Raw genomic sequence first — 13286 nt, forward strand, 5'->3', positions numbered from 1 at the left:
GGGACGCCCTCCTCCCAGGACGCTGCTCCGCAGCCCACACCCACGCGGGCGCCCAGCCCGTGACCAGGACCCCGCGCCTCACCTGCACTCCGGGCGAACGCTGCAGCGCAGCAGTGGGCTGGACCGTCGTCTGGGCCTGAGACACCTGCTTGATTATGGTCGTCGGGGTCACCTGCCGGGCAATAATAGGGGTCCCAGGTGCCTGGAAAACAAGCAACACCCATCTGAAAGGAGCCACAGTGCGAGTGACTCCCCACCCGAGCACCCACACCCCCCGAACGGAGGGCGGGACTGAGTGTCCACAGACGCCTGCCTCACGTCCCCACCAGCCACCCAAGTGACTTCCCCACCCGAGCACCCACACCGACCCCGAACAGAGGGCCGGGCTGAGTGTCCACAGACGCCTGCCTCACGTCCCCACCAGCCACCCAGCTCAGTGCCACCCAGGTGAGCGTGCAGCTCTCAGCATCCGCAGTCCAGGATGACAACGCCACAGACCTCCTTATCAAACCTACTGGCGTGGTCCTTAAAGAACCCATGTGTCTGGGAACTGGGTCCCCTGAGGACTTCCTGTGACCTTGTTCACAAGCACTGAAAGTAACAAAGGCAGTAAGAGCACCTGTCCCTGTTTCTGAGGACTGGCCACAGGGCTGTGGAGCAAGGAAGAAAGGAGACAGTGGTCCAGGTGGCCCACAGACACTTGAGCCCCGACGGGAAGACAGCTCTAGTCCTGAGCAAGGTGACAGTAACACTGACTTGAAAGGAGAATGGCAGCAAATGCTGACGGTCAGACGAAGACACGCACAGCCAACAGCTGTGAGCCAAGGACCCTCACGTCTGCTCACACTGAACCGAACAGTCTGGGACACGGAGCTGGTTGACACTCAGGAACGGGCACTGAGTCTGCCAGCAACGGGGTCCCCCCGCAGGGCAGGGCACCGCCACAGGGAGCAGCTGGAACCACGGAGACGGGAGCGTTTGACCCCCAGTCTCTGCTCCCGTCACTCGCCAGCCCCCCAGTCTCTGCTCCGGACACTCGCCAGCCCCCCAGTCTCTGCTCCGGACACTAGCCAGCCCCCCAGTCTCTGCTCCGGTCACTAGCCAGCCCCCCAGTCTCTGCTCCGGACACTCGCCAGCCCCCCAGTCTCTGCTCCGGTCACTCGCCAGCCCCCCAGTCTCTGCTCCGGACACTCGCCAGCCCCCCAGTCTCTGCTCCGGACACTCGCCAGCGCCCCAGTCTCTGCTCCGGTCACTCGCCAGCCCCCCAGTCTCTGCTCTGGACACTCGCCAGCCCCCCAGTCTCTGCTCCGGTCACTCGCCAGCCCCCCAGTCTCTGCTCCGGACACTCGCCAGCCCCCCAGTCTCTGCTCCGGTCACTCGCCAGCCCCCCAGTCTCTGCTCCGGTCACTCGCCAGCCCCCCAGTCTCTGCTCCGGTCACTCGCCAGCCCCCCAGTCTCTGCTCCGGACACTCGCCAGCCCCCCAGTCTCTGCTCCGGACACTCGCCAGCCCCCCAGTCTCTGCTCCGGTCACTCGCCAGCCCCCCAGTCTCTGCTCCGGTCACTAGCCAGCCCCCAGTCTCTGCTCCGGTCACTAGCCAGCCCCCCAGTCTCTGCTCCGGTCACTAGCCAGCCCCCCAGCTGGGCCCAGGGGATGACGGCAGCACAGGCAGACACCACGGACAGTGGCCCGGGCCTGGACCCTGGGGGACAAGCCGCACGGCTTCAGCATCAGATTCTGTCCTCCCCACACAGGCCCCGGTCCCTGTGTGTGGGGGTGGGGTGAGGACACAGCCTGTCCAGCTCTGTCTGCCCCCAAATGAGCAGCAAACACTCAGTGTCCGCGCTATCCACTCCTCTCAGCACGTCGGGTCTTAGCTCGGTCCCTGGGCCGCCCTGTGGCGTGAGCACTGGCTCCCTGTGCAGAAGAGGAGACTGAGGCACAGGATGGTGCAGTCACAGAGAGAAGGGTGGGCTGGGCCAAGGGCCACTGCACATGGGCTCAGAGATGGCCCACCCAAGCAGGGCCGCCCTGGACGCCGGCATCGGCCACCCGATGATGGGGCAGGACGCCCACCAGACAGCCCTGGGCAGGCGCACACACTCACCTGGACAGTGGAGATCTGGACAGGTGGGGCACTTGTGGGGGTTGCAGGGCGGGGCGCCATGGCGGTCTGAGGCTGGGCCTGGGCGTGGGCCTGGGCCTGCATCTGGGCCAGGGCCTGCTGAGGGATCATTAACAGCTGCCCGTTCTCACTGCGCACGAGGACCATGCCTAGGGATCAAGGACACCTGCATCAGAGCCCCAGAAGCCGTGGCTCTGCGGACAGACAGGGCCCGCAGTGCCTGACACACCTGCTGCAGACGGTGCCCGGGATGGGGCACCGCACGGGTTCTGTCCCACGGGGTTCCAGGGGCAGCCAGCCTCCCCGCTGGGGGCACCGCGCGGGTTCTGTCCCACGGGGTTCCAGGGGCAGCCAGCCTCCCCGCTGGGGGCACCGCGCGGGTTCTGTCCCACGGGGTTCCAGGGGCAGCCAGCCTCCCCGCTGGGGGCACCGCGCGGGTTCTGTCCCACGGGGTTCCAGGGGCAGCCAGCCTCCCCGCTGGGGGCACCGCGCGGGTTCTGTCCCACGGGGTTCCAGGGGCAGCCAGCCTCCCCGCTGGGGGCACCGCGCGGGTTCTGTCCCACGGGGTTCCAGGGGCAGCCAGCCTTCCCGCTGCAGGACGCTCCGCCTGCCACGCTGCGGCCCACGGCCACCCTGCTGGCCCGCAGGACACGCACCCACTCCAGAGGAGGAAGACAGGCCCAGGGCCACCAGAGGCCTGGCAGCGTCCCCACGGGCACACACGCTCCGCCACACAGCTGGCCCAGAGCTCACAAAGCAGCAGGTGCAGGAAAGAGTTCCCAGGTCCCAGAGGGAGCCTCAGAACCAGCTCTGCCCAAGACCTGCACCCACACCCTGGAGCACTCCAGCCACTGTCCTGTGAACCCCAGCCACACCCTGGAGCACTCCAGCCACTGTCCTGTGAACCCCCAGACCTGCCTCCAGCCGCTGCCCCTCTGGGTGTGGACGGGGAGGGGCCTCCGCAGCACACACAGACAGGGAGAAGCACCCACACTCACGGGCCTGAGCTACATCACATAAACACTAATCCAGTCACACACGCTTGCATCAATTTTACCTCTAAAACCTAGCGTGCGAGCACAGCACAGCTGCAGTGCCCACGGGAGCACAGGGTCTCGCTCCGCCTTAATTCCCGTGGGAGTCCATGGCTGGGCTGCAGGCGGGGTCCACCCTCCCCTCCGGTGAGACCTCCCTGCCCAGCCGGCCCAGGAGGGGGCGTCACACTCCCACACGGGCCAAGCCTCCGTGCTCCCCTCGGGCCCAGCTGAAAACGCTGCCCTCGGGAAAGAAAAGCCACAGCCACCCCCTCCCCAGAGCCAGACAGGAGTCTGGGAAGGCCTGTGTTGCTCTGGTCCTGCCTCTTCTGCGCCCAGCTCCACATGGAGAAACAGCCTCCCCAGCTCACACCTACAATTCTTGATCCAAAAGAATCCCATTTATGCCCATTAACATCCCTTTTTTTTTTTTGATTATTAAATCATGATTAAATTTTCTTAACCATCTTATCTTTTTAATTTTTTTATTTTATTTATTCACTTTTAGAGAGGAGAGAGAGACAGAGAGGGAGAGAGAGGAGAGACAGAGAGAGAGAAGGGAGGAGGAACTGGAAGCATCAACTTCCATATGTGCCTTGACCAGGCAAGCCCAGGGTTTCGAACCGGCGACCTCAGCATTTCCAGGTCGACGCTTTATCCACTGTGCCACCACAGGTCAGGCTAACATCCCTTTTAAAATAAACCACGTGTAAATTACAAAATCTCCACAAACCAGAAACGAGGCTGCTGAAATCCCCACACCAGGCGCGTGTGGGGCAGGCGCGGAGGCAGCTGGAGATGGCGTGCAGTCACCAGCGCTGGCTGTGGACACTGGGGGACGGCACAGCCCCCACCGCGGCCCATGCTGCGCTGCAGACCCCAAAGAGCAAGCCTGGTCGCAGCCCACGCCGCCCGCTCCAGCCACATCCATTCATGGCTCTCCCTCGTCCGTCCACGCGGGACCCCTGCTCCTTCCTAGTCAGAACTCTGGACGCCAAGAGCCACGCCAGCAGGACAAGGGCCGAATGAGGCTGCAGTACCTCCACTTCCCACCTCCACATCACCCGGCGAACAGGGCACCCCACTGTATACACGCTAACTACCAGACGCCGTGCTGCCTAAAAGCTACACCCACAGAAAGCTAAGTATTCGTGGGACTGCAGAGCGGTTAGGATACTACTGAAGCAAAAGAGCACAGATGCTGTTCACAACTCGCCTGTGGTCAGAACAGAAGTTGGGGAAATCACAGGTCCCGCCAGAGTGACCACGTGACTTGACGCAGGCGCTTAGCCTCTCAGGCATCAGAAGTATCCCCGAGCCCCGAGCGGGTACATAAGCGAGCAGGAGAGATGACTGCGCCAGCCCCAACGCAAAGACAAACGCAGCCGACACACACACGCGCACATGCACGCACACACACGCACACACACGCGCACATGCACGCACACACACGCACACACACGCGCACACACACGTGCACACACACGCGCACACACATGGAAGGGAAGTTTGTCTGCACAGGGGTGGGCAGGCTGGAGCTGCACTGGGGATGTGCTTTCCTCTGCCCTCCCTGGTTACAATGTATCACAATCAGGACAAGAGTCAGACACACATGGTGGCCCAGGGAGCACAGAACACCAACAGCAGCATCAGACGCCTTGCTTTAATGACAGTATCAGAGTTCTGGATCTTGTAAACTGGTTATAATCACTCATTTCGAAAAGACACATAACTATACAGTATCTATTCATGCAAAAGCAAAGAGACGCAACTTTGTCTCAAAATGTGACTGAAGAATTTTGGATAAAATGTTGTGAAGAATAACTTGCACTTGCAGGCAGCGCCCCCTCCTGGGAATGTTTGTCCCTCCTAACTCCATCAGGGAAGGGACTCTGCAGTCCACTGCCCCTCACAGGCCGCCAAGGCCGGCGGATACGTGCCTCCCCACACCACACACCCTCTGGTGGCTTCATCTCAGCAGTGACCAGGGAAGGCTGCACCACAGGCCTTTAAACCAGGTTAGGAAAAGGTCGCACCTGACAGACCCTTCAAGGTCACCTTCCCACCAACATGGTCGACTCCCAAAGGCAAGTAACGGATGGCCAGAACCACACCCCAGGGCTCTGCCTCCCACTCCGCCTGGGGGCACCCTCCCGACGCCCCAGGCACTGGGCGCCCTCAGCCCACAGGCCACTGTCCCCGTCCCCCTCCTCTGCCCTCGGGCCCCGAGACCAGAGCCTGCCAGCCCACACAGCGGTCGCTGTGACCCACCTGAGCGAGCGGACAGAACACAGCTTAGTTTCCTCTCAGTTCACGACAGAAAGCTTGGGACACGAGGAGAACGGAGCCTCCTGGAAGTCCAGGCATCGGGTCCCGGGGCTGCCCAGGTCCCTGTCTCCACTCTGCCCCACGCGTGTGCACCGTGGAAGTCCAGGCATCGGGTCCCAGGGCTGCCCAGGTCCCTGTCTCCACTCTGCCCCACGCGTGTGCACCGTGGAAGTCCAGGCGCCGGGTCCCGGGGCTGCCCAGGTCCCTGTCTCCACTCTGCCCCACACGCGTGTGCACCGTGGAAGTCCAGGCGCCAGGTCCCGGGGCTTCCCAGGTCCCTGTCTCCACTCTGCCCCACACGCGTGTGCACCGTGGAAGTCCAGGCGCCGGGCCCCGGGGCTGCCCAGGTCCCTGTCTCCACTCTGCCCCACACGCGTGTGCACTGTGGAAGCCCAGGCGTCGGGTCCCGGGGCTTCCCAGGTCCCTGTCTCCACTCTGCCCCACACGTGTGCACTGTGGAAGTCCAGGTGTCGGGTCCCGGGGCTGCCCAGGTCCCTGTCTCCACTCTGCCCCACACGTGTGTGCACCGTGGAAGCCCAGGTGTCGGGTCCCAGGGCTGCCCAGGTCCCTGTCTCCACTCTGCCCCACACGCGTCTGCACCACGTGCATCCTGCAGGCTTTAAGAACTGAGGTCGTTTTGTTCGTGTTCAGTTTTGTATTTTCCTCTTTAAACTTCTTATATCACAAGCATTTTCATGTCATTCAACATTCTTCAAAGACAATTTTTGATGCCCTGGCCAGGCAGCTCCGGTGGTTAGAGCATCATCCCGATGACACATCGAGGTTGCAGGTTTGATCCCCAGAGAGGGCACATACAAGACTCAACCAACGAATGAATGAGTGTATGAATGAGTAGAACAAGCCAGTGTTTCCCTCCCTCTTTCTCTAAAAATCAATAAAAAATTTTTAAAAAATGTTTTTTGATGGCTACACAATATTTCACCGAAAATGTATTTGTAATTCCTTTATTGGTGGGATTTGGGCTGTTTCTAGTTTCCATCATAAGGAAAGCTCAGGTCTGAAGTGTGCTGTGCAGCATGAGCTCTCTGCCCGCAGTCAGCAAGGCCACGCTGCCAGCGGACAGAGCCGGCCCTGACAGCCGCCCGCTCGTGTGGGAGGCTGGCCCAGCTGATCCGCCTACGTGGAGGCAGAGCCAGCAGCAGCCCTCGGAGAGGCCACGGCCCCAGGTCTTGAGGACTGAGTGCACCCTCCCCTCCCTGACACACCGAGTTCAGAGTGGACTCAGGAGCTTGTCGGTCTCTGCCCCTCACACCAGCCTCCTGCGCTGCGTCCAGAAGGAAGACGTGCTCAGGCACTTCCACACTCGCCGGGGGCCCTCCACCGAAGTGTCCTGCTGGGTATGCACTTCAGCACAGCTGGCCCCCCACGGCCCCACACGCGCTGTTCTCACACACGGCTCAGGGGCTCCTCCCACCCTGGGAGAGCACGTCACCCGCAAAAATGGCTCAGGCCATAATGGCAGGAGCAGGGAACAGACCCCAGCCACCCACTCACCCCCACAAGGGTCCCGAGTGCTGTCAGACAGCAGAGAACCTGCAAAGACCACAGCACAAAGGCAATCACACATGTGCACAATTACACGTGTGCAGAAGGAAGCTGTCCTCGAACCCTGACCCTGACACTGAAGACGCCGGAAGAGGGACCAGGGCAGAGACCACCAGGCCCCGTGGAAAACGCGGAGGAGAATCCACCCTGGCCACCCCGGAGCGTCCTGCCTGCACGTGTCAGCGTGCACTACTACACAAGTTGTGTGTGTGTAACTGTGTGACTGTATGTGTAAGTGGGTGAGTGTGTATGTCAGCTGCTGCTGGAAGCAGAGCTGTTCTGAACGGAGCCCCAAAGCTCCCGGCACCCCAGATGCCCTTCCCCACAGCACACAGAGGCACAGGCTGTCACCTGCACACACCAACCCCGTGTCAGCTGCAGACCAAACAGCTCTGATAAAGTGGTCACGACAGGTGACTTGGGAGAGGGCAGAGCTGTCCACGGGATGTCTTTCTACAAAGTTGAAATTTTGTCAAAATAAAAACCGGAGTCGGGGCACACTTTGCTCTCGAGAGACGCAGAGCCGAGGGGTATGAATGACCTCGGTTGGCGGGGTGGGGGGCGGAGAGGCACAGGCATGTGAACAGGTGCCGTCCCAGCTCCCTGCCTTACACTGGAGCTTGGGGATGAGCCCGTGGCGATGGGACCCCTGCTATCAACGTACCCCAGGGCCTCGCGTCCACAGACCCACACGTTCTTGGGCATTCAGTCCCGGCCGCCAGGGTCTACAGTGGGGAGGACACAGCACTGCGGGTCGCGTGAATACGCCGTGGGCGTGTGCAGCTGGCCAGGCAGAGGACAAGACAAGACACCCGGGAGGTGACAGGGCGCACGGACGCCAAGCAGGCAGTGAGCAGGGTTATGGTGAGGACCCTCAGCGAACACGCCCACACCGCCAAGAGCTAGAGGACAGTGGCCTGTGTGCCCCTCAGTGCAGATGCAGTCAACGGCACTGACGCCCCAGGTGGCACGTCACCAGAAAAGTGCACACGTGGCCTCTTCACATAGAAGTCTAACACGGACTTAGACGTGCCTTAGGTATAAGGAGACCCATAATAACTTAACCCCAAAGTTAACATGACTTTCCCGTCCTGTGATAACACTGGTGATAAACTCTCCCCTCCCAGCAGGGGGCATGACAACCTTTCATGACCATCGCCCTCCAGGGGCCCTGGCTCCGTAGGCGTGGGCTGGAGAGCCTCCCCTGGGGGCACACACCCCAGTATTGCCCCGGGAGGCCTGGGCAGGCCATCTTCACAGAACAGTGCCCGAGTCAGTCACCAGCACACCTCTTTTTATCTGATGTTCAGAGGAGAGAAAATTATTTAAAACCACACCCCTCAGGCCAGCGACAAACACAACCAACCAGGGTAAGTGAGGCCAACAGCCAAGTTAAACAAAACAAGAGGTTCTTGTCAGCCTGTCCACTGTGCCCATGAGGATCGTCTGTGCCACCTGGGCTGTCGAATGCCAGAGATCAGGAGAGAGATCACAAATTGCTGATTACAGCAAAACACAACAAACAAGAAATGCACCCTCCCCCCCCTTCCTTTGACCTTCAGTTGGGGGCCCCGCCCCCCACACACACCCCAGGGAAGGAGTCAAAGGTGAGGACAGCTTGAGAGTGAGGACGGACATCCCTTCTTCGTCTCCTCATTCACAGACGACACTCGGTCTTGATGAGACCGGGGGCCACAGCGGTTCAGAGCAGCACGTCCCGGGTCCTGCCTGGGTGCTGTGTTTACGAGCCTCACTAACGTGCACACAGACGCACACACACAGGCCCCACCAGAGAACGGAAGTGAGGGTGGGAGGAGGGCTTTGCTGACATCACACCCTTCTGTACAGGCCAACATTTTCGATGGGCAGGTCTAGAGCTCAGTTTCTGAAAACTCACCTATCGGACTACGAGGAAACCACATGAGCACCAGCACAGGAAGAACGGCATGTGACAAGATCACAGGTCCCCCGTGACAGAAATCACCACCAACCAGCAAGAGAAGGGCACCCCTGGACCTCGCTAACAAAGGGCATCTCTGGCCAGACAGCCCAGAGCCACCATCCGACAGGGACAGGAAGACCTGGCGGCCCCCAGGTGGGGCAGGAGGCCCGCGCACCTCCCCACGGCTCCCACTCCACGTGCCGGCGCTCCGGCTGGCTGGCGCAGTGCGTGCGGCAGGCACAGGCGGGGTACGCAGGTCGGGAGTGGTGAGGTGCGGTGGTGGAGACGCTACCCTCGTCTTCACAGAAAACCCTGCCGCCCTCAGAACAGCTACAGTAACTACTGGGTGGGTTCAGCAAGGCAACATCCAAGGTCAACACCTAAAGAGCTACTGTGTTTCGAATGTTAACAAATAACAAAATTGCAATGTTTAAAAACACCTTAATGCCTGACCTGTGGTGGCGCAGTGGATAAAGGGTAAACCTGGAATGCTGAGGTCACCAGTTCAAAACCCTGGGCTTGCCTGGTCAGAGCACATATGGGAGTTGATGCTTCCTGCTCCTCCCCCCCCCTCTGAAATGAATCGTCTTTAAAATATATTTTTTTAAAGTGCTGGTGATTTCCACACAGAATAACCCTTGCCATCCTAATTGCTTTATGGCAGTGCTGGTCAACCTGTTCCCTATCGCCCCCTAGCGCTGGTCAACCTGCTCCCTACCGCCCCCTAGTGGGCACTCCAGCTTTCATGGTGGGTGGTAGCAGACAACCAAAGTATAAATAAAAAGATAGATTTAACTATAGAAAGTTGTTTTAAAAAGATTTATTCTGCCAAACTTAGCGAAAATCCGACATAAAGTACTTGGTAAGTAATTATTAATTTTTTTTAAGATTTTATTTATTCATTATAGAGAGGGGAGAGAGAGACAGAGAGCGAGAAGGGGGGAGGAGCAGGAAGCATCAACTCCCATATGTGCATTGACCAGGCAAGTCCAGGGTTTTGAACCGGCAACCTCAGCATTCCAGGTTGACGCTTTATCCATTGCGCCACCACAGGTAATTATTATTATATGCTTTAACTTGCTGTAACTCTGCTTTATAAATTTTATAAAGTTACTTCCCTACTTTATAAATCACCATCACTGTGGAACCAGTGGGCGGTTAGAAAATTTTACTATTAACAGAGATAAAAAGTGGGCGGTAGGTATAAAAAGGTTGACTACCCCTGCTTTATGGTTACAAATATACTTTTAAAAAAATAAATAGAAATATCATTTATGTAACAAAAATATAACTGTTTTCACATAACAAGTTAGAGACAAACACTGAAAACTAGAAAACAATACTGCAAGAACTCTGAGACACTTAAATCAATGGAGAAGTGTACCATGTTCATGGAACAAAAAATTCAATATTGTTTGTTTGCTTGCCTTTTTCTTTTAATTACATGAGAGAAGGGGAGGCAGAGACAGACTCCCACACGTGCCCCAACTGGGATCCACCCAAGCCCCCTACAAAGTGATGCTCTGCCAGTCTAGGGCCAACTGCTCCATTACTCAGCAACTGAACTATTTTAGCGCCTGAGGCAAGGCCATGGAGCCATCCTCAGCACCCAGGGCCAACTTGCTCAAACCATTCAAGCCATGGCTGTGGAAGGGAAAGAGACAGAGAGAAAGAGAAGGGGAGGGATAGAGAAGCAGATGGTCACTTCTCCTCTGTGCCCTGACCAGGAATCAAACCTGGGACATCCACACACTGGGCTGACGCTCTATCACTGAGCCAACTGGCCAGAACCTCAATATTGTTAAGATGTCAGTATCATAAATCTGACTTACAGATTCAACATGACCCCAGGCAAGATAACAAAAGACTTTTTTGTAGAAATTGACGCGATGATTCTATAACTTATATAGAAATACAAGGACCCAACTAGCCCCAAACACTTCTGAAAAAGAAGAGTGTAGAAAGGGTCCAGTCTAATTCCAGGCCTTCTGGTGAACTACACTGATCAAGGACTGTTCTGCCCCCCCGGGAACAGGACATAGTATACACACACACACACACACACAGTACACACACACAGGGTACACTGATTTTCAATGAACATGGCAGAAGTCAACAGAGTCAGGAAGATCTTTTCAACAAACAGAGCTAGAACAACTGGATAATCTATAGGGAATAAAAATAAATCTCAACTCTGTACCTTACTATTCCAAAATTAACTCAAACTGAATTGAGTGAGTGCTAAAACCATAAAAATTCTAGAAGAAAAGGGGGGGGCTTGTGCCTGGGGTTAGGCAAAATTTTCTTTGACGAGACACAGCATGAACCCTGAAGCAAGAAAGTTATTAACACTCTCTGAAATGCACTGTGGGGTGAACGAAAGGCCACAGGCCAAGAGAAAATATTTATAAAACAACCGTATCTGATAAAGGACTTGTAGCTAGAATACATTTTTAAAACTCTTACCAAATCAATAACAAGAAAACAAACAGCCCAATTAAAAAGAGGCAGAAGATTTGAATAGACCATTTCACAAAAGATATGCAAATGCAAGTAAGCACATGAAAAGATACTCATCATCAGTCACTGAAGTAACGCAAATTAAGACCTCAATGGGCTAGCTAGCAATACATCCACGAAATGGCTAAAACTCAAGACTGACCGTCAGGACCACAGGCGAGGGTTTGGAACAGCTATCGCGCACGCTGATGGGAAGAGTCCAGCGACTCTGAACGGTCGACAGATTACAAAGGGAAATTTTCACTTCCCATTTAGGACAATCCCACTCCTGGGGGGCTACCCAAAAGCAGTCAAAACTGATGTCCCCACAAGAGGCATGGGGACGTTTCTCAGAAGCGTTCCACACTCGTCAGAGCTGGAGAGATGCAGCTGGTCACTGGATGGACCAGGGCAGGCCACCGCAGCAGAAACTCCACTCCCTGCTGAGAGGGCAGAACTCAGACCCCGCAACCCTGCTCGGTGCAAGAAGCCAGACACTCGGGACAGTTCCACTTGCACAAAACCCCAGAGGGGGCACAGCCCCGTGGGGGCGGCCAGCAGGTGCGGGTGAGGGCGGAGCCCCGTGGGGGCGGCCAGCAGGTGCGGGTGAGGGCGGAGCCCAGTGGGGGCGGCCAGCAGGTGCGGGTGAGGGCGGAGCCCAGTGGGGGCGGCCAGCAGGTGCGGGTGCGGGCGGAGCCCCGTGGGGGCGGCCAGCAGGTGCGGGTGAGGGCGGAGCCCAGTGGGGGCGGCCAGCAGGTGCGGGTGAGGGCGGAGCCCAGTGGGGGCGGCCAGCAGGTGCGGGTGCGGGTGGAGCCCCGTGGGGGCGGCCAGCAGGTGCGGGTGAGGGGGAGGGCGGAGCCCCGTGGGGGCGGCCAGCAGGTGCGGGTGAGGGCGGAGCCCCGTGGGGGCAGCCAGCAGGTGCGGGTGAGGGGGAGGGTGGAGCCCCGTGGGGGCGGCCAGCAGGTGCGGGCGAGGGTGGAGCCCCGTGGGGGCGGCCAGCAGGTGCGGGTGAGGGTGGAGACCACTTCGCAGGCGGGAGGATCCCTGGGGCTCTGCGTCTCCCTGTGGGAAGGCCCACAGTTCATGTGCTCGCTATTCTGAGAAGGGTGAGTGCAGCTGGGTGTGGACCGTGCCCCGTTCCAGGGAGGGACACGCACACGCTGGCGGATGGGGGCGAGGGGACCTGCGGCTGGAAAGACGAAACCAAACTGCTGGGCAGAGGCAACGAGGTCTGCGGCCGGAGCACTGCCAGTCAGGGTCACATGGGGCCTCCCAGGGAGAGGACCGCCCAAACCTGATGGTGACGGTAGGGAGACACACTTCTCAAAACTCAACCGGGAGGATCGCAACCTGTACACATCGTTGAGTGTAAGTATGACTGCCAAAAAGGTGGACGTGCTGACCTACAGTTTACAAGGGAGCCCCCAACACCCTCGGATGCCATGGACCTGGTTCCCACATCACCTCGGAAGCTGACTGGGCAGGAGCTGCACCAGCCTTCAGAGCCATAGGAAGGGCACCCACCCCCAGCGTGGCACCCAGCACATGTGTGCCCGGCACAGGAGGGCATGCGCACCCACACCCCCAGCGAGCACGCAGCACATGTGTGCCCAGCACAGGAGGGCATGTGCACCCACACCCCCAGCGTGGCACCCAGCACATGTGCCCGACACAGGAGGGCATGTGCACCCACACCCCCAGCGTGGCACCCAGCACATGTGTGCCCAGCACAGGAGGGCATGTGCACCCACACCCCCAGCGTGGCACCCAGCACATGTGCCCGACACAGGAGG

The 13286-nt window shown here is 58.4% G+C and overlaps 1 protein-coding gene across 1 annotated transcript in view; it reads right to left on the reverse strand.

The window, feature by feature from the left end:
* TAF4 (TATA-box binding protein associated factor 4) overlaps positions 1–13286 on the reverse strand; it is a 62723-nt gene that overhangs the window by 23729 nt on the left and 25708 nt on the right. Inside the window, exons 3-4 of the mRNA XM_066384308.1 lie at positions 2107–2273; positions 83–202 (exon numbers count right to left, since the gene is read on the reverse strand). Of these exons, the coding sequence (XP_066240405.1) occupies positions 83–202; positions 2107–2273 (287 nt within the window). The remainder of the gene's footprint in view (positions 1–82; positions 203–2106; positions 2274–13286) is intronic.

Source organism: Saccopteryx leptura, chromosome 5 (assembly GCF_036850995.1).
Source record: "Saccopteryx leptura isolate mSacLep1 chromosome 5, mSacLep1_pri_phased_curated, whole genome shotgun sequence".
Lineage (NCBI taxonomy): Eukaryota > Metazoa > Chordata > Mammalia > Chiroptera > Emballonuridae > Saccopteryx > Saccopteryx leptura.